Source organism: Hemitrygon akajei, chromosome 31 (genome assembly GCF_048418815.1).
Source record: "Hemitrygon akajei chromosome 31, sHemAka1.3, whole genome shotgun sequence".
Lineage (NCBI taxonomy): Eukaryota > Metazoa > Chordata > Chondrichthyes > Myliobatiformes > Dasyatidae > Hemitrygon > Hemitrygon akajei.
In genome coordinates this window covers 189,851-215,626 of record NC_133154.1, presented here as the reverse complement: position 1 = coordinate 215,626, position 25,776 = coordinate 189,851, and the positions used below count along the sequence as shown (strand labels likewise).

At 45.6% G+C, this 25,776-nt stretch overlaps 2 protein-coding genes across 4 annotated transcripts in view; one reads left to right on the top strand and one right to left on the bottom strand.

Moving 5' to 3' along the window:
* ino80e (INO80 complex subunit E) overlaps positions 1-9,701 on the bottom strand; it is a 30,134-nt gene extending 20,433 nt beyond the window's left edge. The window contains exons 1-2 of one of the 2 annotated variants that reach the window (XM_073033732.1): positions 9,527-9,695; positions 4,381-4,451 (exon numbers count right to left, since the gene is read on the bottom strand). In XM_073033732.1, the coding sequence (XP_072889833.1) occupies positions 4,381-4,451; positions 9,527-9,601 (146 nt within the window). In that variant the 5' untranslated portion in view covers positions 9,602-9,695. Of the gene's footprint in view, positions 1-4,380; positions 4,452-9,526 lie in introns of both variants that reach the window. The other variant, XM_073033733.1, reaches the window with a different exon arrangement.
* Positions 9,702-13,786: 4,085 nt separating this feature from the next.
* Positions 13,787-25,550, top strand: LOC140719249 (uncharacterized). Of its 2 annotated transcripts, XM_073033730.1 has the most exons (3): positions 13,789-14,054; positions 21,659-21,750; positions 23,445-25,550. In XM_073033730.1, the coding sequence occupies exon 3, from the start codon at positions 23,479-23,481 to the stop codon at positions 24,781-24,783; it is 1,305 nt and encodes a 434-aa protein (XP_072889831.1). In that variant the 5' UTR covers positions 13,789-14,054; positions 21,659-21,750; positions 23,445-23,478; the 3' UTR covers positions 24,784-25,550. The 2 variants fall into 2 exon arrangements, with proteins under 2 accessions (XP_072889832.1, XP_072889831.1); XM_073033731.1 differs by lacking the exon at positions 21,659-21,750 and having other exon boundaries at positions 13,787-14,054.
* Positions 25,551-25,776: the final 226 nt, after the last annotated feature.

The window sequence follows — 25,776 nt, the reverse complement described above, 5'->3', positions numbered from 1 at the left end:
GCTGAGGGTAGCAGACACCAACAGAATCAACAAACTCATTCATAAGGCCAGTGATGTTGTGGATGTGGAACTGGACTCTCTGACGGTGGTGTCTGAAAAGAGGATGCTGTCCAAGTTGCATGCCATCTTGGACAATGACTCCCATCCACTCCATAATGTACTGGTTAGGCACAGGAGTACATTCAGCCAGAGACTCATTCCACCGAGATGTAACACTGAGCGTCATAGGAAGTCATTCCTACCTGTGGCCATCAAACTTTACAACTCCTCCCTCGGAGTGTCAGACACCCTGAGCCAATAGGCTGGTCCTGGACTTATTTCCACTTGGCATGATTAACTTATTTTTATTTAATTATTTATGGTTTTATATTGCTATATTTCTTCACTATTCTTGGTTGGTGCAGCTGTAACGAAACCCAATTTCCCTCGGGATCAATAAATTATGTCTGTCTGAATTCACCCTGCAGTTTGAAAGGGAGAAGATGAAGTCAGACGTATCAGTATTATAGTGGAGTAAAGAGAATTATAGAGGCATATGAGGGAAGCTGACCAAAATTAATTGGAATGGGCCAGTGGCAGGGAGGACACCAGAACAGCAACGGCAGGTGTTTATGGGGGGAAATTTGGATGGCGCAACATAGATACATACCAAAGATGAAGAAGTATTCCAAAGGGAGAATGAAGCAACTGTGGCTGACAAGGGAAGACAGACCGTATAAAAGCAAATGAAAGGACATAATACAGGAAAAATTAGTAAGAAGCTTTTAAAAGCCAACAGGCAATTAAAAAAAATCCATAACAAGAGAAAAGATGAAGGTAAGCTAGCCAATAATATAAAAGAAGATACCTTTTTTTCCCCCAGAGTGGATACTGGACAGCTTGAAAATTACACTGGAGAGGTAGTAACAAGGGACAAAGAAATGGTGGATGAACTTAAGTACTTTGTATAGGTCTTCACTGTGGAAGTCACTAACAATATGCCACATATTTGAGAGTGTCAGGGGGCAGAAGTGAATGTAGTAGCTATTACTAAGTTGTCTGGGAAGCTGAAAGGTCTTAAGGTAATTAAGTCACCTGGACTAGATGGACTGCATCCCAAGGTACTGAAACAGCTGGCTGAAGAGATTCTGGAGGAATTAGTAATGATCGTTTTTTAAAAAAAACTTTTTTTATTGTGTTTTCAAATAGTTACAGAATAAAAGTGTGTGAAAATGAAAATATGTGTTACCCATCCCCCCTCCCCTTAACCCCTCCCCCCTAACATCCCTATTGAAAGAAAGAAGAAAGAAAGAAAGAAAAAAAAAGGAATGCCTGGATATTGAAAGATCCCCACATGCTCCATGGAGTTCGTAATAACTTTAGTATATATATTTATTTCTTTCCCCAAGTAACCAATTGTTTCATCTTCGGAGCACCTATATATTTAATCCTGTCTTTTGTAAATAAGGGCGCCAAATTTTCAAAAATGTTTCATATTTATCTCTTAAATTATAAGTATTTTTTTCAAGTGGAATACAGCCATAAATTTCTTTCTTCCAACAATCTATACTTAAATATGTATCCGATTTCCAAGTAACTGCAATAGCTTTTTTGGCTACTGCCAATGCAATTTTTATAAATTCTATGTCTTGAAACAAGACTATGTCTTGAGAGTATGACAAATACAATAAACGTCCGATTAAGATTAGTGCAATACAATTTTTTACATCAACTATATATTACACCACAAAAAATAAATAAATTAAACCCAAATTTATCTGATCAGTGTTTCCGATGTAACCAAGAAATTGGTACTTTTTTACATTCTACTTGGTCTTGTTCTAAAATTCAACCTTTTTGGACAAATTTAAGAGTTTTACTGGAACAAATTATTGGAATACAACTTCCACATAATCCAATATTACTTTTACTAGGTGATATTGAAGGGATAAAACCAATATCCAAATTGAATAAATATCAGTAATGATCGTTAAAGAATCACTAGATTCTGAAGTAGTACCAGAAATATAGAAAGAACCTACAGCACAATACAGGCCCTTTGGCCCACAATGCTGTGCCAAACATGTACGGTACTTACTTTAGAAATTACCTAGGGTTACCAATAGCCCTCCATGTGCCTATCTAGGAGTCTCTTAAAAGACACTATTATATCCACCTCCAGCCCATTCCACACGCTCACCACTCTCTGCATAAAAAGCTTACCCCTGACATTCCCTCTGTACCTACTTCCAAGCACCTTAAAACTGTGCCCTCTCATGTAAGCAGTTTTAGCCCTGGGAAAAAACATCTGACTATCCACACGATCAATGCCTTTCATCATCTTATACACCTCTATCAGGTCATCGCTCATCCCCTGCTGCTCCAAGGAGAAAAGGCCAAGTTCACCCAACCTAAGGCATGCTCCCCAATCCAGGTAATATCCTTGTAAATCTCCTCTGCATCCTTTCTATAGTTTCCACATCCTTCCTGTAGTGATATGACCAGAACTCAGCACCGTACTCCAAGTGGGGTCTGACCAGGGTCCTATATAGCTGTAACATCACCTCTCAGCTCTTAAACTCAATTCCACGATTGATGAAGGCAAATGCACCGTACGCCTTCTTAACCACACAGTCAACCTGTGCAGCAGCTTTGAGTGTCCTATGGACTCAGACCCCAACCCGAAGATCCCTCTGATTCTACACACTACCAAGTTTTACCATTAATTCTATATTCTGCCATCATATTTTACCTACCAAAATGAACCATCTCACAGTTATCTGGGTTGAACTCTATCTGCCACTTCTCAGCTCCGTTTTGCATTCTATCGCTGTCCTGCTGTGACCTTTGACAGCCCTTCACACTATCCACAACACCCCCAACCTTTGTGTCATCAGCAAATTTACTAACCCATCCCTCCACTTCCTCATCCGGGTCATTTATAAAAATCACAAAGAGTAGGGGTCCCAGAACAGATCCCTAAGGCACACCACTGGTCACCGATCTCCATGCAGAATATGACCTGTCTACAACCACTCCTTGCCTTTCGTGGTCAAGCCAATTCTGGATCCACAAAGCAAAGTCCTCTTGGATCCATGCCTCCTTACTTTCTCAATAAGCCTTGCATGGGGTACTTATCAAATGCCCTGCTGAAATCTATATACACTACATCTACATCATCAAAAGGTCTGGAAATTTGGAAATGTTACTCCACTCTTTAGAAAGAGAGGCAAAGAGGCATAAGAAAGGAAATTATAGGTCAGTTAGTCTGCCTTAAATGATTGGGAAGATGTTGGAGTCCATTATTAAGGATGAAGTTTTGTGGTACTTAGAGGCTCATGATAAAATGGGCAAAAGTCAGCATAGTTTCCTTAAGGGGTAACCTTGCTCTATTTCCTCTGTTGAGAGGAAATAACAGGTAGGGTAGACAAAGGAGTGTCAGTATATGTTGTGTTCTCGATTTTCAGAAGGCCTCATTTCAAAAGGTGTTACACACGAGGCTATTTAACAAGATAAGAGTCCATGGTATTACAGGAAAGATACTAGCATAGCCTGGTTACATCACGGTCTGGGACTGCAATTTGAATGCATACAAAGCAGGTTTTCTACGTTTCTATGAATGTAAATAGCTGCAGAGATAAGTGGACCCAGCATTATATATTAAGGGCACAGAATGATCACAGTCTTTGTCTCCAGGTTAGGGCAATCTTAAACAAACAGCACAGGTTTATGGTGAGAAGGGAAAGGCAGGTTTTTACCGATGCACCATAGGGATTATTCTATCTGGATGCATCACAGCTTGGTGCAGCAACTACTCTGCCCGTGACCACAACAAACTGATGAGAATTGTGGACACAGCTCAGGACATCACAGAAACCAGCTGCCCCAACAGGGGCTCTGTCACCACTTCCACTGTCTCGGTAAAGCAGCCAACATAACCAAAGATCCAACCAATTCCAGACATTCCCTCTTCTCCCCTCTCTCATCGGGCAGAAGATAAAAAAGCCTGAAAGTGTATCCCACCAGGTTCTAGGCCAGTTTCTACAATGGACTCTTGACTTCACAACCTACCTTGTTATAATCTAGCACCTTACTGTCTGCCTGCACTGCCCTTTCTCTGTAACTGTAACACATCATTCAGCATTCTGTTACGAGAAAATGTACAGGCTTGGTGGAGCCTTTAATTCTATTTCTTGCTTTAGTGAGGGAGCAGGAAGTGTAAACTCAGCCCATGGACGGGAGGCCTGTTTCCGTGGTGTGCTGAGCTGTGTCCACAACTCTCTGCAGTTTCCTGTGGTCATGGGCAGAGCAGAGTAGCTGGGAAGGCAGGGCGAGGAGGGGCGTGAGGAGCAAAGAGAGAGGGAGGAATAGGAACGGAGAGGAAAAGAGGGAGGGACTCACCTTTTGTCCCGAGACACTTTAATGAATTTTCTCTGGGCCTTGCGGAGTTCCAGCTGGAAGCATTCCTGCTCCTGTGGTCAAGATAAGGTGGAGAGAGATGGGAAGGGGGGTGGGAGGAGAGAAAAAGAGCATTAGACCAGAATGATGATCTCTGAGCGAAGAGGATTAAAGCTGTGGTGAGGGGAATAATGGATGTGTGGATTTAGGTAGCTGGGACCCTGAGGTACAAGAGGGATATACTGTATGAACAGTGCAGTTTGGCAGGCCAGTATGCTGTATTGGGAGAGACAACATACCGGGGAGGAACTGTCAAGGTTTTGAGACAGAATGCTGTATTGGGACAGATGGTATACAGGGGAGGAACTGTCTCGGTTTTAGCTCAGAATGCTGCATTATACAGAGAATGGAATACAGTGTGGGAGTAGTGGGACAGAGAATACAAGGACGGGGGAAGGTGCAATTGAGCTTGAGAGGAAAGGTCAGAAGGAGATAAACAAGAACACAAGGATTCTACCGGAGTCACAGAGTGAGAAAGTACAGAAACAGGCCCTTTGACCCAACTGTTCCATGCTGACCCAAATCCTTATCTGTCAGCTTTTGGCCCAGCCCAGACTGGTTTAAATGATGAAATTACGGTGCCAGTAGAGTTTAAATCTAGCACATAGAAAATACATACTCTCTTTTTGCTGTCTAGGTCATCACTGGCTGGAGTTTGCGGTGTCATTGAAATGACATTCGCCATTGTATGTATGATCAATGTCTGTTTTGTTCTGTTATTTCAAGCACTCAGTTTAGATAAGTATTTGTAACCAACTGTAACTCGAACTTGCATCTCCATCCACTCCCCATACATCCACAATCCATTGTCCTCCATTCCCCATATATCCATGATCCATTCCCTGTACATTCAAAAGGATATTATAGGCCAGTTAGATTGACCCATGTGGCTCGGAAGATGGTGTAGTCAATTGTTAAGAATGTTGTTACGGGGTACTTGGCGGCACACGATAAAATAGGACGTAGTCAGCATGGTTTCCTCAAGGGAAAATCCTGCCTGACAAATCTGTTCAAATTCTTTGAAGAAATAATAAGCTGGATAGACAAAGGCAATCAGTTGATGAGTGTACTTGGATTTTCAGAAGGCCTTTGACAAGGTGCCACATGAGGCTGCTTAACAAGAGCCCATGGTATTATGGGAAAGATCCTAGAATGGATAAAGCAGTTGCTGATTTTTAGGAGGCAAACAGTGGGAATAAAGGGAGCCTTTTCTGGTTTGCTGCCAGTGACTCGTGGTGTTCCATAGTGGTCTGTGTTGGGACTGATTCTTTTTACATTATATGTCAATGATTTGCATGACAGAATTGATGGCTTTATTGCAAAGTTTGCAGATGATACAAAGTAAGGTGGAGGGCCTGGTAGTCTTGAGGAAGTAGAGAGACCAGAGATTAGGAGAATGGGCAAAGAAGAGGTAGATGGAATACAATGTTGGGAAGTATATGTATGGTCATGCGCTTTGGTAAAAGAAATGAAAGGGTAGACTATTTTCTAAATATAGAGACTATACATAAAGACTTGGCCTCCACAGCTGTCTGTGGCAATGAATTCCACAGATTCACCACTCTCTGGCTAAATAAATTCCTCCATTCCAAAAGGATGCCCCTCTATTCTGAGGTTGTGTCCTCTGGTCTTTGACTCTTCCACCGTAAGAAACATCCTCCCCACATCTACTCTCTCAATGCCTCTCACCATTCAATAGATTTCAATGAGGTCATCCCTCATTCTTCTGAACTCTCAGAGCCATCAAACATTCTTCATATGACAAGCCATTTAATCCTGGAATCATTTTCGTGAACCCACTTTGAACCCTCTCCAGTTTCAGGACCCTCTTTTTTAGATAAGAGGACCAAAGCTACTCACAATACTCCAAAGCCTCACCAGTGCTTTATAAAGTTTCAACATTACATCCTTGCTTTTATATTCTAGTCCTCTTGAAATGAATGTTAACATTGCATTTGCCTTCCTCAACACAGACTCAACCTGCAAATTAACCTTTAGGGAATCCTGCACAAGAACTCCAAAGTCCCTTTGCATCTCTTTTTTTTGTATTTTCTTTCCATTTAGAAAATACAGTCGGCCCTCCTTATCCATGGGGATTAGTTGCAGGACCCCCCGGGGATACCAAAAAACGTGGATGCTCAAGTCGGTGGACTTTAGGACCCGGCGAAGCTCCGGCGCTTATTTAACCTGTCTCAGTGCGGTGGACTTTAGGACCTGGCGATTTAGAGAATAATCTACACTAAATAATCCATTTAGAGAATAATCTACATTTTTATTCCTTGTACCACAGTGTATTAGAACACTAGAATACTACAGCACAGTACAGGCCCTTCAGCCTTTGATGTTGTGCTGACCCATATATTCCTTAAAAAAAGTACTAAACCCACACTACCCTGTAACCCTCTATTTTTCTTTCATCCATGTGCCTGTCCAAGAGCCTCTTAAATACCCCTAACGTTTTAGCCTCCACACCATCCCTGGCAAGTCATTCCAGGCACCCACAACCCTCTGTGTAAAAAACTTACCCCTGATGTCTCCCCTAAACTTCCCTCCCTTAACTTTGTACATATGCCCTCTGGTGTTTGCTATTCGTGCCCTGGGAAACAGATACTGGCTATCCACCCTATCTATGCCTCTCATAATCTCGTAGACCTCTATCAAGTCCCCTCTCATTCTTTTACGCTCCAAAGAGAAAAGTCCCAGCTCTGCTAACCTTACCTCATAAGACTTGTTTTCCAGTCCAGGCAACATCCTGGTAAATCTCCTCTGCACCCTCTCCATAGCTTCCACATCCTTCCTATAATGAGGTGACCAGTACTGAACACAATACTCTAAGTGTGGTCTCGCCAGAGATTTGTAGAGTTGCAACATGACCTCTCTACTCTTTTCAACCAGAAAAAGCTCCCTTTATTCCCACTCTTTGCCTCCTGCTAATCAGCCAATCTTCTATCCATGCTGGTATCATTCCTGTAATACCATTGGCTGTTAATTTGTTAAGCAGCCTCATGTGCAACACCTTGTCAAAGGCTTGCTGAAAATCCAAGTACAGATCATCCACTAATTCTCTTTTGTCTATCCTGCTTGTTATCTCCTCAATGAATTCCAACAAATTTGTTAGGCAAGATTTTTCCTTCAGGAAACCATGCTGATTTTGTCCTGTTTTATCATGTGCCTCCAAGTACCCCATATCCTTAGTAATCGACTCCAACACCTTCCCAACCACTGAGATCAGGATAACTGGCTGTAATTTCCTTTCTTCTGTCTCCCTCCCTTCTTGAAGAGTGGAGGAACATTTATAATTTTTCAGTCCTCTGGAACCATCGCAGAATCTAGTGATTCTTGAAAGGCCATTACTAATCCCACCACAATCTCTTCAGCTACCTTTTTTAGAACCCTGAGCAGTAGTCTATCTGATCCAGGTGACTCACCTACTTTCAGACCTTTCAGCTTCCCAAGCACCTTCTCCCTGGTAATTGCAACTACATTCACTTCTGTCCCCTCACACTCTCAAACTTCCATTGTTCCCCTCCTTCTGACTTTTTTAAAGTTACCTTCTGTTGGTTTCTAAAATCTTTTCAATCTTCCAACTTCCTACTAATTTTAGCTCTATTATAAGCCCTCTCTTTTGCTTTTATGTTGTTTCTGATTTCCCTTGCCAGCCATGATTGTGTTATCCTGTCTTTAGAATACTACTTCCTCTTAGGGATGCATCTTCTTCAGGATCTCACGTGGTCTGTACAAACTGACTGTGTGGCAAAAAAGGCATAACAGCACCTCTTTCACCTCAGCTGGTTGAAGAAGTTTGGTATGGGCCCCCGAATCCTAAGAACTTTCTACAGGGGCACAGTTGAGAGCATCCTGACTGGCTGCATCACTTCCCTCAATCGCAGTACTCTGCAGAGAGTGGTGCGGATAGCCCAGCATATCTGTAGATGTGAACTTCTCACTATTCAGGACATTTACAAAAACAGGTGTGTAAAAAGGCCCCGGAGGATCATTGGGGACCCGAGTCACCCCAACCACAAACTGTCCCAGCTGTTACCATCCAGGACACGGTTCCCCAGCATAAAAGCCAGGACTAACAGGTTCCGGGACAGCTTCTTCCACCAGGCCATCAGACTGATTAATTCACGCTGACACAACTGTATTTCAATGTTATATTGACTGTCCCATTGTACATACTATTTATTATAAATTACTGTAAATTGCACATTACACATTTAGATGAAGACGTAACATAAAGATTTTTAACTTCTCATGTATACGAAGGATGTAAGTAATAAAGTCAATTCAATATGTCCTGTGCCTTCTGAACTGCTCCAAGAAATTCCAGCCATTGCTGCCCTATTCCTGCTAGTGGCCCCTTCCAATCTATTTTGACCAGATCTTCTCTCATGCCTCTGTAATTCTCTTTCCTCAACTGAAATACTGATACGTCTGACTTTATCTTCTCCTTCTCAAATTGCAGGGTGAATTCTATCATATTGTGATCATTGTCTTCTAATGGTTCCTTTACGTTAAGTTCTTTAATCAATTCCAGTTCATTGCACAACACCCAATCTAGAAAAGCAGATCACATAGTGACCTCAACTATACTCTTAATAAAACATCTTGTAGGCATTCGACAAATTCCCCCTTTGGATCCAGCATCAACCTGATTTTCCCAATCTACCTGCAAGCTGAAATCCTCCATGACTATTGTAACATTGTCCTTCTGATATAAGTTTTCTATATCTCATTGTAATTTGTAGACCACATCCTTACTGCTCTTAAGGGCACTGTATACAACTCTCATCAGGGCTGTTTTACCCTTGCAATCTCTTAACTCTACCCACAAAGTTTCTACATCTTCCGAACCTATGACCAACATCTCCCTTCCACCACATCTCTCCCCTCCACACCCCTCCTAATTTCTACCCTACTACATGCCTTCCTCACATATCTCTTTCCCCACACCATGGCCCTCGACCCCCTTCATTCCTCTCTCCCCCCACATCCTCACACCTCATCATCGCGCCCTTCCCCGCTTAGTCGCCTACATTCACCCCCTTGCCATAACCTCCCGCTCCCCATTATCCACTGTTCTCACATAAAGCAGCAGTTTCAGCTTCCGCTTCAGGTTGCGGTACTTGCGCCGATAGTCGCTTTCACCAGGGCCACTCATCCCCGCCGGCCAGCCCACCACTCGAGCATCGAGGCTCTGGAGGCCGCTAAGGCCTCACCGGAAGTGCCTGTCTGGAAAAATTGGACTTCAACTCCCGGCCTGCACCACGGACGGAAGCATGTGCGATCAACCCAGGCGAGAAGGCCGCGCCCACTTATTAGGCGTATATCAACTCTACGAAACAAATCCGGCAAATACTGGTTCCGTCACGATTCGCTCTGTAACTCTGCTCCCTATGCGGTAACCATGCCTTGCTCTGTAACCCGGCCGTTTCACTGAAAATTCTCCTGTTTAAAAACCACACCGCTTTACTGTACAACTCGCTGATACCTTCTCTTATTTACCCCTTTATCATGACCCTGCTAAGGAGCACCAGGCTATTGTCTCCCACACCATCACCAACCTTATCAGCTCTGGGGATCTCCCACCCACTGCCACCAACCTCATAGTTCCCATACCCTGCACTTCCCGTATCTACCTCTTACCCCAAGACCCAGAAACCTGCCTGTCCAGGTAGACTCATTGTCTCAGCCTCAGCCTGTTCCTGCCCACCGAACTCATTTCTGCATACCTCGACACTTTTTATCCCCCCTTGTTCAATCCCTTCCCACCTATCTTGGTGACATTTCTCACGCTTTGAAGTTTTTCAATGATTTTAAGTTCCCTCACCAACCTCATAGTTCCCATACCCCGCACTTCCCGTATCTACCTCTTACCCCAAGACCCAGAAACCTGCCTGTCCAGGTAGACTCATTGTCTCAGCCTCAGCCTGTTCCTGCCCACCGAACTCATTTCTGCATACCTCGACACTTTTTATCCCCCCTTGTTCAATCCCTTCCCACCTATCTTGGTGACATTTCTCACGCTTTGAAGTTTTTCAATGATTTTAAGTTCCCTCACCAACCTCATAGTTCCCATACCCCGCACTTCCCGTATCTACCTCTTACCCCAAGACCCAGAAACCTGCCTGTCCAGGTAGACTCATTGTCTCAGCCTCAGCCTGTTCCTGCCCACCGAACTCATTTCTGCATACCTCGACACTTTTTATCCCCCCTTGTTCAATCCCTTCCCACCTATCTTGGTGACACTTCTCACGCTTTGAAGTTTTTCAATGATTTTAAGTTCCCTGGCCCCCACGGCCTTATTTTCACCATGGATGTCTAGTCTCTATATACCTTCATCCCCCACCAGGAAGGTCTCAAAGCTCTCAGCTTTTTTGATTCCAGACCTAACCAATTCCCCTCTACCACCACTGTCCTCCATCTAGCGGAATTAGTTCTTACACTTAATAATTTCTCCTTTGGCTCCTCCCACTTCCTCCAAACCAAAGGTGTAGCCATGGGCACCCCCCCCCCCCCCCAGCTATGCCTGCCTTTTGGTTGGCTTTGTGGAACAGTCCATGTTCCAAGCCTATGTGGGTATCCGTCCCCCACTTTTCCTTTGCTACATTGGCGCTGCCTCCTGCACACATGCTGAGCTTGTTGACTTCATTAACTTTGCCTCCAACTTTCACCCTGCCCTCAAATTTACCTGGTCCATTTCTGACATCTCCCTACCCTTTCTTGATCTTTCGGTCTCTATCTCTGGAGAGGACTTATCTACTGATATCTATTATTTGCCTATGGACTCTCACAGCTACCTGGACTATTCCTCCTCCCACCCAGTCTCTTGCAAAAATGCCATTCCCTTCTTGCAATTCCTCTGTCTCCGCCGCATCTGCTCTCAGGATGAGGCTTTTCATTCCAGGACGAAGGAGATGTCTTCCTTTTTTAAAGAAAGGGGCTTCCCTTCCTCCACCATCAACTCTGCTCTCAAACGCATCTCTCCCATTTCATGCACATCTGCTCTCACCCCATCCTCCAGCCACCTCACTAGCAATAGGGTTCCCCTTGTCCTCATCTACCACCCCCCCAGCCTCCATGTCCAACATATAATTCTCCGTAACTTCCGCCACCTCCAATGGGATCCCACCACCAAGCATCTTTCCCTTTCACCCTCTTTCTGCTTTCCACAAGGATCGCTCCCTATGCAACTCCCTTGTCCATTCGTCCCCCCAATCCCTTCCCACTAATCTCCCTCCCAGGACTTATCCTTGTAAGCGGAACAAGTGCTACATCTGCCCTTACGCTTCCTCCCTCACCACCATTCAGGGCCCCAGAAAGTCCTTCCAGGTGAGGCGACACTTCACCTGTGAGTCAACTGAACTGATATACTATGTCCGGTGCTCCCGGTGCAGCCTGACGCAGACTGGGAGACCATTTCGCTGAACACCTATGCTCTGTCCGCCAGAGAAAGCAGGATCTCCCAGTGGCCAGACATTTTAATTTCACGTCCCATTCCTATTCTGATATGTCAATCCATAGCCTCCTCTACTGTACCTTGTATTCCGTCTGGGTAGCCTCCAACCTGATGGCATGAACATTGATTTCTCTAACTTCCATTAATGCCCCTTCCCCTTCTTACCCCATCCCTTATCTATCTATCTATTTATTTATTGTATTCATTCATTCAATTAATTAATTTGTATGTTCATTCATTTATTTATTTATCCTTTTTTTTCTTTTCTCTCTTTTTTCTCTCTCTGTCCCTGTCACAATCACTCCTTGCCTACTATCCACTTCCCTTTGGTGCTCCCCTTCCCTTTCTTTCTCCCTAGGCCTCCCATCCCATGATCCTCTCCCTTCTCTGTATCCCTTTTGCCAAATAAATTTCCAGCTCTTAGCTTCATCCCTCCCTGTCCTGTCTTCTCCTATCACTTCAGATAACCCCCTCCCCCTCCCACTTTCAAATCTCTTACTATCTCTTCTTTCAGTTAGTCCTGATGAAGGGTCTCGGCCCAAAACGTCGACTGTACTTCTTCCTATAGATGCTGCCTGGCCTGCTGCGTTCCACCAGCATTTTGTGTGTGTTGCTTGAATTTCCAGCATCTGCAGATTTCCTCGTGTTGCTGCTTTACTGTACCCTCTCCCTGCCTGTAATCCCTCCTGCTTAATCTTAACTCTGCCCCCTATATTGTAACTCTGCCCCTCCATTGTATCCACTCCCTCTCTATCACCACATTTTACTGTAACCCTGCCCCCACTATAATCCCACTTCTGCAACTCTGCCCCTCCCACTGTAATCCCACCCTATTTCCACTCCTGTAACTGCTCCTCACTGCAACACCACCCACTTCCAAGTAACCCAATGTACATTCCCTCGCTGTGATCCCGCCCATAATCCCACCATTCAATGTAACTCTGGTCCCCTTGTAACCTTGTCCACTAAAATCATGACCACTTTCATTAACCCTGAACCCTCAATCTGAGCACTCCACACTCTGAATGGAAACACACCCCATCAATGTAAATCTGCCCCCTTGTTCTATGCATACCTCCACAATGTAATCATACCCTCCCCAAATGAACCACATTCCCTTAATGTAATTGAGCCCCCTACTCTAACTGCAACCTCACACTGTAACCATGCTACCTCAATATAACCTGCCCTTTCAATGTAACCCACACCCAATCCACTATAAACTGTGTCCTGACAGTGTGACCCACCACCTTGCTATAATTTTACCCCCTCAATGTAACTTTGCCCTTAGTAAATTGTAAATTGTAAACCCGCCCATTACTCTAACCACAGCCTTCACTGTAACACCTACCACCACCCCTACTGTAATTCACCCGCTAACACTAAACCTAACTCTAATCCCAACCATCATTCTAACTGTGATGAGAATCCTCCCTGGGCACCGAATCCGCCAAGATCCCATGTGGTGTGTAGCTGCAGTGAGACCCCTATATGGGCGTGAACTGTGGTGAGAATTCCCCCCCTCCAATGCTGAACAGTGGTGATATCCTTCCCTTGGCACTGAACTGTAGTGAGATCCCTCCCTGGCACTGAACTGTGGGGAGATCCCTCTGTGGGCACTAAACTGTGGCAAGATTCTTCTCTAGGTGCTACATTGGGGCAATATCTTTCCCTGGGTGCTTAACTATGGTGAGATTCCTCCCTACTGCTGAACTCAAGGGAGATCCCTCCCTGTGGTTGAACTTGAGAGTGATTCCCTCCCTGTGCTTGAACTCGAAGGAGGTCACTCTCTGGGTATTTAACTGTGGTCCCTGGACTCTAAGCATTTCTCTCCCCTTACCAATGCTGAAGTGATCACCCCCCCCCCACCCCCCAGTGGTAAACTCAGGCAAGATCCTTTCCCATGTGCTGAACTGTAGTGAGATCCCTTGCTAGGTGCTGAACTGTGGTGAGATCGTTCCCTGGGCGCGGTCTCTGACCACAGCCTGTGCAAGTCATCTTGCCGCGCACGCATTCATCACCTCCTACATCCTGTCAGCGCTCCTGGCAGCAACGTACGATGAGCCTGTGAGATCCCTCACACGTCTGGTCCCTGCTGTCCTTTCCGTCCAGGAGGGATCACCCAATTCCCGCAACGGCTGGGGCTCCTATCCTGGTGAGTCAGTCCATGTTTTGGAGAGAGGGGTGATTGGAGGGAGAGAGGGTGTGTGGTGGTGGAGATTGATCACAGAGAGAGAGAGAGAGAGATTGATGGCGAGTGAGATGGTAGGAGTGGAAAGTGGAAGGGTAGGGATATAGGGAGAGCAGGGAGGAGGGAGAAAAGATGAGAGAAGGACAGAGAGAGTGAGGGAGAAAGAAGGTGAAGTAGGGAAAGAGGGGAAAGGAAAATAAGGGTAGAGAGAGGGAGAGAAAGGGGAGTGGAAGAGAAAATGGGCAGACAGCCAGAGAGAGAGAGAGAGTGAGTGAGACAGACAGAGAGAGAGAGAGAGAGAGAGCAAGAGAGAGAGAGACAGGGTGAGAGAGAGAGAGAGAATGAGACAGAGAGAGAGAGTGAGACAGAGAGAGACAGAGAGAGAGAGAGAGAGAGAGAGAGAGAAAATCAGCACGTAAACAGTAGTAGGCCATTGGTGTAACCACATCCCTTTGCTCGAGGTTCAGACAGTTAAGGGAGGCAGTGAGAGGAAGCATGAAGGGGAGAGAGAGTGCTGGGAGGAGAGAGGGAGGGAGAGACAGAGGAGAAAAGAGAGGTAACAGAGGGGATAGAGAGTGCAAAAAGAGGAAAGAGAGGGAGAGAGGGAGAGGATGGGTGGAAGATGGGGAGATGAGATTAGAGAGAGTTGGGGAGAGATGGGGAGAGGGAGTTTGGGGATGAGCGAGAATGGGGAGAGAAGGGAAGTGGAGAGGTAGGGAGGGGGTGAGAGAGAGTGTGGAGAGCTTGAAGGAGTGGAGATGAAAGTGGGAGGGTAGATGAGAGAGAGTGGAGGGGAAGGGGGAAATAGAATGAGAGAAAGTGGGGAGAGAATGGGAAGAAGGGGGATGAGCAAGAAAAAGGAGAGGGAGGGGAAGAAGGGGAATGGGGAGGAAGGGAGGGAGGGGGAGAGTGGGGAGAAAAGGGGAATGGGGAGGGAGACAAAGGAGGGGATGAGGTGGTGGGTAAAGGGGAGAGAGGGAGGGAGGGACAGAGGCGATAGGAGAGAAGGGGAAACGAAAGAGAGTGGGATTAAAGGGAGTGGGGAGAGTAGGGGGAGGGGAGAGAGAGGGATGAGAGAGTGTGGGGAGGGAAGGGGAGTGGGAAAGAGAAGTGTGGAGAGGAGAGAGAGGGGATGAGAGGTGTGGAGAGAAGGGTAAGGAGGAGAGAGAGTGGGGAGAGAAGGGGAAAGTGAAAGAGAGGGAAGGGAGGGAAGGGGAAGGGGGCATAGTGTAGGAGAGAGTGAGGAGAGCATTTTGCTGACCTTTTACTCCATTGTCAATCTACCCTCCCACACAGACTTCAATTTTTCTATCATTCGCGTGCCTTTCTATGAGTTTCTTAAAGTTTTTAATGTGTCTGCCTCTACCACCACCCATCAGGGTGATCCACACACCCACCGCGCTCTGTGTAATAAAATGTCTCTGACGTATCTGTCTCTACCACCACTCCTGGCAGGGCGATCCACACACACCCAGCAGGTCTGTGTACAAAACCTATCTCTGACATCCCCTCTGTACTTTCCTCCAATCATTTTACACAAACACCCTCTGGCATTAGTTACCCTGGTAAAAAAGTGTCTGCTTGATTTGTATTTCTTATCATCTTATACACCCCTATCAAATCACCTCTCATTCTTGATCATTGCAAAGAGAAAAGCCCTAGCTCTCAATCTTTTCTCATAAGCCATGTTCTCTAATGCAGAGAACCCTGATAAATCTCTGCACCCTCTCTAAAGCTTCCACATCCTTCCTATAATGATGCAATCAGAACTGAACACATATTCCAAGTGTGGTCAAACCAGGTTTTTATTGAGCTGTAACATTACCTCACAGATCTTGAACTCAATCACCTGAGTAATTAAGGCCAGCACACCATACGCCTTCTTAACCACCCTGTCACATAGAGATGTACAAAATGATGAGGGGTATAGGCAGGGTGAATGCTGGCAGTCTCAGCTTTGGTGAGACTAGAACCAGAGGACATAGGTTAAAGGTGAAAGGTGAAGTATTTAAGGGGAACCTAAGAGAGAAATTCTTCAGTTAGAGTGTGCAAAGGGCTTCCAGCAGAAGTGGAGGATGTGGGTCCAATATGATGTGGGTGCAGTTCAGTGGGACTAGCTCAGCATGGACTAGAAGTGTCTGTTTTTGTACTGTAGTGCTCTATGATTCCATGTCAGTGACCAACCACAGGGGAGCCAGCACCAATCCCTGTGGCACATAACACACCAACCAGAAATCACAGATGTGGGAGTGTGTAATGGAACAGTGTGGAGGAAGCTTTTGTCTGTCTGACTCTGGGAGTGTGTGATGGGATGGTCTGTATGTCTGGATAGAGTGCTCTCTATGGAGTATTGATAAAAGTAGAGGCACATGACAAATTCCTTTAGCTTCCTGAGGAAGTCGAGGTGCTGCTGATGCTTCTTGGCAGTGGTTTCTATGTGGTTTGACCAAGACAGGATATTGTTGATGTTCAGTCCTTGGACTTTGAAGCTCTTGACACTTTTGACCTCAGTACCATGGATGTAGATAGGAGGGTGTTGGTATCTGGAATGTGGTAGTGAGGTCAGGATCAATCAACATGTTTAGATGGGATCATGTGCACTGCCCACCTTCCTGAAGTTGACAATGAGCTTGTTGGTTTTGCTGACACTGAGGAAAAAGTTGTCAAAATGCCATGTCACTAAGATCTCACTCTCCTTCCTGTACTCTGATTTAAGAAGGTTGTTGTCAGAACACCACTTCACTAAGAGCTCACTCTCCTTCCTGTCGTCTGATTCATTGTTGTATGAGTGGTTACTTTTGTAAACTTGTAGATTAAAGAAGTCAAAAAATTCCTGGGAACTATAGACAATAATTTAAACATGCATGGTCAGTAAGTTAATGGAGTGGATTCTGGGATAGGATACACATACATTTGGAAAGAGAGGGGTTGATTAGGGATAATTTGTGTGTGGGAGATATTGCCTCATGAACTTGACAGAGTTTTCTTTTGAAGGTCGATGAGAGCTGAGTAGTAGACATGGTCTATATCAGTGGTTCCCAATGTGGGGTAATTTGATTTTTAAGGGGGGCAATTCGAGAATGAGTTATTAACAGTGAATTTTCTCTAGTAAGTCTGTGTGAGTATGAGTGTGTGTGCGAGTTAATACATATGTGTATGTACAGTATGCATACATAAAAATACTTGTGTGTATGTACATGTGTAATTGCGTATGTACTGTATATATAGTGTATCACCATCATTACAACCATCAAATGGCTTTCATAATTAAATTAACTGATGTAGGAAGGAACGAATGAACAAGTCCAAACGCGTAAGAAACTCGTACGAGGTCGCGCCAATGCTGCTTTTTGCAGTAGCTTTCGGTTCTTGGTGGTGTGAAGGTGTGTACATTGCGTCATCTCTTTTAAACAGTGTATCTGTCTTTGTATGCTGTAGAAACGAATCGGCATTGTTTTATTTATTTATTATTATTATTATTATTTTAATATCACTTAATGTTCTTTTTTTTTACAATTTCTTAGTCATTTCTTCCTCAGAACTTTAACAGTCCTTTGGTTCTTTTATTTTTCTCTTTCATGAATGCCATGTTCTTTGGAAGCTTGTTTAAACCAAGTTAATGGTCTTTTAGGCTTCCTCCAGGTGAATAGGAGTTCACTTTTTGAATAATAAGAATTATATATCACCACAGGGGGCATCAGGATTTTAGAGGTGATTAGGTGGGGCATGGCCAAAAAAAGGTTGGGAACCACTGGTCTATATGGTATTCAGTAAGGCCTTTGATAAGATTCCACATGGTTGGATGCTCTAGAAGGTTAAATCCAAAGGAATACAGGGAGAGCAGGACAATTGGACAAACAACTGGCTTGACGGTGGGAAGCAGAGGGTGAGGGTGGGAGGTTGTTTCTCGGACTGGAAGTCCGTTACTAGTGGTGATCCTCAGAAGTCAGTGCTGAGCCCTCTGCTGTTGTCATCTGTATCAACTATTTAAATAAGAATGTACAAGATGTGGTTGTTAAGTTTGTAGATAACACTACAATTATTTGTGTGGTCATCAGTGCAGATTGCTATCAGGATTTACAGGGGGTTCTTGATCAGCTGAGAAAGTGGGATGAAAAATGGCAAATGCAGTTTAATTCTGATAAGTGCAAGGTGTTGTATTATGGAAAGACAAACAGGGTAGGACTTTCACAGTGAATGGCAGGGCTCTGGGGAGTATTGTCGAACAGAGAGACCAGGGGTTCCCTGAAAGTGGACAGGATGGTGAAGGTGTTTGGTATGTTGGCTTTCATCATTCAGAACATTGAGTACAGGTGTTGGGACGTTAGGTACAAGACATTGGTGAGGCCACACTTGGAGTATTGTGTTTGGCTTTGGTTGTTCTGCTGTAGGGTAGATGCCATCGAAGTGGAAAGAGGGCAGAGGAGATTTAGGAAGATGATGCCGGGACTTGAACTCTGTTCGCTCTAATCAAGGATTGATGGTCTGGAAGTGTGAGGATCAGGTTGTGTCTGTACAGAGAAACTGGGGCAGGAAGGTAACTGATAAGCGTTGAGCTGTGGATGTTGTCTAAATGGACTTTATAATGAGGTGTTCAACAAGGTCCTTCATGGAAGGCTTATACAGAAGGTTAAGATGCATGGGATACACAGTGAATTGGCTGTTTGGGTTCAGAATTTGCTTGCCACCACCCAGAGGGTGGTGGTTGATGGACTAAATTTAACTGGAGGTCTGTGACCAGTGGTGTTCCACAGGGATCCAGCAGGGACCTCTGCCACTTGTGAGAGATATAAATAACCTGGACGAAAATGTGAACAGGAGGGTTAGTAAGTTTGCAGACTGGTGGTGTCCTGGATAGTGTAGAAGACTGGCAAAAGATACAGTGGGATTTAGATCAGTTTCAGATATGGGCAGAGAATTGTCAGATGGAGTTTAATCTGGACAAGTGTGAGGGGTTGCACTTTGAGAGATCAAATGTAAAGGGACAGGACAGAGTTAGTGGCAAAACCCTTAACAGTGTTGACTTGCAGAAGGCACTGGGGTCCAAGTCCACAGCTCCCTGAAAGTGGTTGCACAGGTCGATAGGGTGGTAAAGACATACAGCATGCTTAGTTGAAAAGTTGGGAAGTCACATTGCAGCTTTATTGAACTCTGGTCAGGCCAAACTTGGAGTATCGCTTTCCTTTCCAAATGTCCCATTATAGAAAGAGCATGGAAGCTTTGGAGAGGGTGCAGAAGAGTTCTAGGATGCTGCCTGGATCAGAGGACATGAGGTATAAGAGGTCAGGCAAACCTTGCAGCCACCACAGTAGTGTAGCTGTTAGCACAACACTATTACAGCATGAACCATCGGCATTTGGAGTTCAATTCTGTAGGGAATTTCTATATTCTCCCCATGATTGCCAGATGCTCCAGTTTCCTCCCACAGTTCAAAGATATACAGGTTAGTTGGTCATTGTAAATTGTCCTGTGATGAGTTGCTGGGTGGTGTGACTCAGTGGGCCGAAAGGGTCTGTTTCGTGCTGTGTCTTTAAATAATATAAACCAAACGGGTTCTCTGGAGCAGTGGAGACTCAGGGGAGACCTGATAAAGATTTATGTTGTTTATCTAAAATAAGCTTTGTGAGGCACAGACAGAGAAGACAGCTGATAACTCCTGTACCTAGTAAAGCGGCCACTGAGTGTATGTTCATGGTCTTCTGTTGCTGTGGACCATCCACTTTCAGTTTCAATGTGATGTGAATTCAGAGATGCTCTTCTGCACATCACTGTTGTAATGCATGGTTATTTGAGTAACTGTCACATTCCTGTCACCTTGAGCCAGTCTAGCCAATCTCCTCTGACCTCTCTCATTAACAAGACATTTTCACCCACAGAACTGCTGCTCACTGGATGTTTTTATTTATTTTATTTGCACCCTTCTCAGTAAATGCTAGAGGCAGTTGTGAATGAAGAACACATAAAAGCAGCAGCTTTAGGGGCACTCAAACTGCCCTGTTTGGTACTAACAATCTTTCCATGGTCAAATCACTTAGTTCACATTTCTTCCTATTCTGATATTTGGTTTAAACAACAACTGGACCTCTTGACCATGTCTGCATGCTTTTATGCCACATAATTGACTGATTAGAGATTTGCATTAATGAGCAGGTGTACAGGTGTACCTAATAGAAGGGCACTATTGGTCACTGCGTGTACTTTTCCCTAGTCTGGAAATATCTTATACTAGAGGCCATATTTTGAAGGTTAGAGTGGGAAAGTTCAGAGGAAATGTGTGGGGCACTGGGGAATATGCTGCCAGTGGTGGTGGTGGAGGAGGCAGATACAAATCAGAATCAGAATCAGGTTTAATATCACCAGCATATGTCGTGAAATTTGTCAACTTTGTGGCAACAGTACAATGAAATACATGATAAATATAGTAAAATACTTAATTACTGGAACTATATACGTATATCTCCATTAAATAGTTAAATTAAGATAAATAATGCAAAAATATAAATTAAAAATAAATACTGGGGTAGTGTTCATGGGTTCAATGTCCAATCAGAAATCAGATAGTGGAGGGGAAAATGCTGTTCCTGAATCTCTGAGTGTGTGCATTCCTGCTGGAACAATGAGAAGAGATCATGTTCTGGGTGATGGGCATCCTTAATGATGGACGCTGCCTTTCTGCGACACCCGCTCCTTGAAGATGTACTGGATACTATGGAGGCTAGTGCCCATGATGGAGCGGATTAATTTTACAACTCTCTGCAAATTACTTCAATCTTGTGCAGTAGCTGACCTCCACCCATACCAGACGGTGATGCAGCCAGTCAGAATGCTCTGTAGAAATTTTCCAGTGTTATAGGTGACAAACCAATCCTTCTCAAACTCCTAATGAAATATAACTATTGTCTTGTCTTCTTTATACCTGCATCGATATGTTGGGACTGGGTTAGATTCTCAGAGATATTGACATCCAGGAACTTGATTGCTTAGTCTCTACACTTCTGATTCCTCTGTAAGGATTGGTGTGTGTTCCCTTAATTTACCCTTTCTGAACTCCACAATCAGCTCTTTGGTTTTGCTGATATTGAGTGCAAGGTTGATGCTGCAATACCACTCAACTAGTTGGTGTATCTCGCTCCCGTATACCTTCTCATCACCATCTGGGATTCTGCCGAATTTTTGTAGAATCAGCAAATTTAAGATGGTATTTGAGCTATTCCTAACCACGCAGTCATGGGTATGGAGGGAGTAGAGCAGCAGGCTAAGCTCAGAACCATAAGGTTCACCAGTGTTAATTGTCAGCAAGCTGGAGATGTTATTACCAATCTACACAGAGCCACATAGATACAATAGAGGCATTTAAAGACTCTTAATTAGGCATATGGATGCACAGGGAATGGAGGAGATAAGCTTTGTGTAGGCTGAAGGGATTAAATTAGCAAGGTATTTTAATGCCTATTTTAAAGATCTTGGGTGGAAACTGTAGGCTATTATGAAGTTATCAGTACTATTATTAAGTATACCAGATGAGCCATTTGGAGGAGACTCTGATCAATGTGATATCTTCTCACAAGGAACTTCAAAGAGGATTTGCAAGAATCTGACCTGCGTTTTTCTTGAGAAGTGACTCACTAAATACACGCCTGAACTTCACAGCGATAACAAGGTACAGAGAGAAAAAAAAACTTCCTGTTCAGTATCAAGTAATACTTCCTCTGTGAAACCATCATCAAGAACAATGGTGCAGCATTACACTGAGGGGTGCAGGGAATGTCGGCGTTACGGTGGGAGGTGTGACAGATTTACGGTGAGGGGGTGTGTCAGTGTTACAGTGAGGGATATGTCAGTGTTATGGTGAGGGGTGTGTCAATGTTGCAGTGAGGGATGTGACAGTGTGACAGTGATGGGTGTATCAGTGTTATGGTGAGAGATATGTCAGTGTTACAGTGAGGGGTATGTCAGTGGTACAGTGAGGGATATGTCAGTGTTATAGTGACAGGAGTGTCAGTGTTACAGTGAGGGCTGTGTCAGTTTTACAGTGAGTGGTCTATCAGTGTTAGGGTGAGGGTGTATTAGTGTTACAGTGAGGGGCATATTGATATTAGAGAGAGGGATGTATCAGTGTTACAGTGAGGGGCATATTGATGTTAGAGAGAGGGATGTATCAGTGTTACAGTGAGGGGCATATTGATGTTAGAGAGAGGGGTTCGTGTCAGTGTTAGTGAGGAATGTGTCAGTTTTACAGTGTGGCGAGTGTCAGTTTTAGCTGAGGGAAGTATTAGCGTTACGGTGAGGTGCATTTTGGTGCTACATTGATGGTGGGATCAGTGTTACTGTGAGGGGTGTGTCACTATTAGTGTATTGGTGTTACAGTGGTGGGAGTGTCAGCGTTACGATGAGGGGTGTGTCAGTGTGAGGGTTTGGTGTGTGTCAATATTACAGCGAGTTGTCTGTGTGTCAGTGGCGGGTATGCCATTGGTACAGTGAGGCATGTGTGTGTAGTGGTGAGGGAAGTGGCAGTCATACTGTGATTATGTGTCAGTGTTACGGTGAGTGTGTCAATGCTACAGTGAGGAATGCATCACTGTTACATTGAGCAGTGTGTTGATACAGTGATGGGTGTGTCAGTGTTATAGTGAGGAGCGCATCAGTGTTACAGTGAATGGTGTATCAGTTTTAGGGTGAGATGTGTACCAGTGGTTGGGTGAGGAGTGTGTCAGTGTTAATTTGAGGTGTGTGTTCCTGTTACAGCAAGTGGTGTGCCAGTGTTATATTAAGGAATTTGTCAGCATTACATTGAGGAGTGTGTCAGTGTTCCAGTGACGTATGTGTTGGTGTTAAGGTGAGATGTGTGTCAGTGCTTCAGAGGGGTGTATCAGTGTTGCAGTGAGGGTTGTGTCAGTGTTACAGTGTGGTGTGTGTCAGCATTACAGTGAGGGGTCCGTCCATGTTACAGTGGCGGGTTTATCAGTGATACACTGAGGGTGTCTCACTGTTACAGTGAGGAGTGTGTCACTGTACAGTGATGGGTGTTATCTGGGATGGGTGTTGTTACAGTGATGGGTGTGTCAGTGTTACGGTGATGGGTGTGTCAGTGTTACAGTGAGTGGTGTCTTAGTGTTGTTACGGTAAGGGGTGCGTCACTTTTGTAGTGAGTGTTATTTGTAGTGTTAGTGTATCGGTGTTACAGTGAGTGGTGTGTTAGTGTTACACTGATGGATGTGTCAGTGTTACTGTGAGTCGTCTATTGTCACGATGTGGCATGTGTCAGTGATGTATACGTGAAGGATACTGATCTGTGCGAACTGTTGCTGATTCTTTCCCGCTCTACACAGTTTCCATGTCGTTCTGTTTTCCCAGATTGTTCTGCCTGTGTTACTGCTGATGTCATAGGATGAACACCGGACACTTCTTCACTCTGGGGCTGCTCTGGGGATCAGGGCTCCCCTGGATCTTCGCCGACTATCCTTCCAGTCCGCTCAATTCCTCGCAAGTACCCTCGTCTGGACATGGCTGGAGGGAGAATGGCTCCTCCTCCTCTGTTCTCTCACACCCCACTAGTTCTGCCCCCTCCAGTGAAATCACCTCTCCAGACGACTCCATCCGTGGTGGTACACCTTTACTGCTCAGTACTCCCACTACTTCCAATTTAGTTGTGAACAGTGTGCCATCTACCAGTGGACCCATCTCCTCAGCCAGTGTGCCATCTACCAGTGAATCCATCTCCTTGGCCAGGTCAATATCTGCCAGTGGACCCGACGCCTCAGCCAGTGCAGCCCGTGAATCCACTGCACCCATGTCCAGCACACCGGCTTCCTCCATCTCAGTTCACATTAGCACCAAGACCAGTGCACTGTTGGAATCCACTTCAATGATCACCACATCACTCAAATCCAGCACCGCCACCCTCACCACTGCACCACAGGAATCCCGTGAGCTAATGACCAGTGGCCCTGTCACTTACAGCACTGTGCCACTGAAAACCAATTTGACTGCAATCAGTGGTCTCAACACTACTGCCAGTGCACATTCAAAGTCCAGTGCCCCCAACATCACTGCCAGTGCCGTACCGGAATCCACTGTAAGTGAGAGTTGGGACACCGACCACAGTGCCAATGCGACTGTGTCACCCCCAGATAGCACAACCAGTTTGGCCACTAGTCGACCCAGGGTATTTGGCACCACCTTGGCAGCCATCTTAGCAGTGGTTATATTGATCGTGGTGGTGGTGGTGGTGGCCCTGGCCTGTAGCCGTTGCCGCCGGCGACGAGGGGACTATGCGGCCGGGCGTCCTGCCAAGGCTGGGGACCCATGGGCTGGGCCCGTGGCCCTGGGGCCCGAGGAGGGAGGAGGGGGTGGCACAGAAGAAGATCCTAACGGCCCACCTGGTGAGGAGCCTCCACCTGGTGCTTCCCACCGCCATTCCCTTGGCACGTTCTTCCACAAACGTAAATCCCGTGCACCCTCACTTGTCCTTGAGGCCTTCTCTCCCATTCCTGAGGGCGAAGGCGTAGAGGGTGGTCAGGAGCAGAGGTTGCTGGGGGATGTCCCCTCATCCACCACCTCCCCCGACCCTCCCTCTCCTCCTCCACCTGAAGCAAATGGTGACCTCCCCGGGACCATCCCTGAGGACATGACTGCCCTCCTACCTCCTCCTGTCCCATCTCAGGAGGGAGAGGGGGGTCCTGAACTTGTTTAGGAAGTCCCTGCCTTCCTATATCCTCCTCTTCCCCTGCTCTCCTCCTGTTTCTCCATCCTATCTCCCCTCCATCTCACCAGACCCAGGACAATACTTTCTCTCATCCTCTCTCCAAAAGGGAGAGAGAGGGCATACTGAGGCATACTTTCTCCCTCCAGCCCTTCTTCCCCTTCCCCCTCTCCCCTCTGCCACATCACTCCCCATCCCATCAGGTACTAGACAACATTTCCCCTCCCCTCTCCCCTCCTAGGACAGAGAGATAGAAGATCTGCTTCACGATCTAACTCCTCTCCCCTCCTCCCTCCATCCCAGCTCACACGTCACCTCATCTAACCTTCCCCCGTCCTGCTGGAGGAGTGGTGGGGAGGGGGATGTGCCCCAAACTGGTTTAGTAGCTCAACCACTCCTTCACCACTACCTCTTCCTCCTCTATGCATCCCACCGGAAATGGGATGACACTACCACACCCTGCCTCATTACAGGCAAAATCCCACCCACCAGCATAGCTCTTCCGACAAATAAAATCGCTTTCTGCAAGACAGAGATGGAGGCAGTTAAAGAAAGGAGATAGAGGGAGAGACAGAGAGAGGGAGACAGATGAGGAGAGTGATAGAGAAGGATGGGAAGAAAGATAGAGAAGGAGTGAGAAGGAAAGAGGGAGAGAAAGAGTGAGCGGGTGGGGAGAGAGAGAAAGGAAGAAACCAGGGGTTCCCACCTGCGGTCCATGGATCCTTTGCTTAATGGTAGTGATCCCAGGCATTAAAAAGGTTGGGAACCCCTGGAAAGAAGGGGGGGGGGTGGGGGGGGGGGGAGAGAGAGAGAGAGAGAGAGAGCGAGAGAGAGAGAGAGAGAGAGAGAGAGAGAGAGAGAGAGAGAGAGAGAGAGAGAGAGAGAGAGAGAGAGTTAAAGAGAAAGGAAGGGGAAGGAAGAGAGGTAGAGGGAAAGAGGGCAGTGAGGGAGATAGAGGGGGGGGGGTGTGGAGAGGCTGAAAGA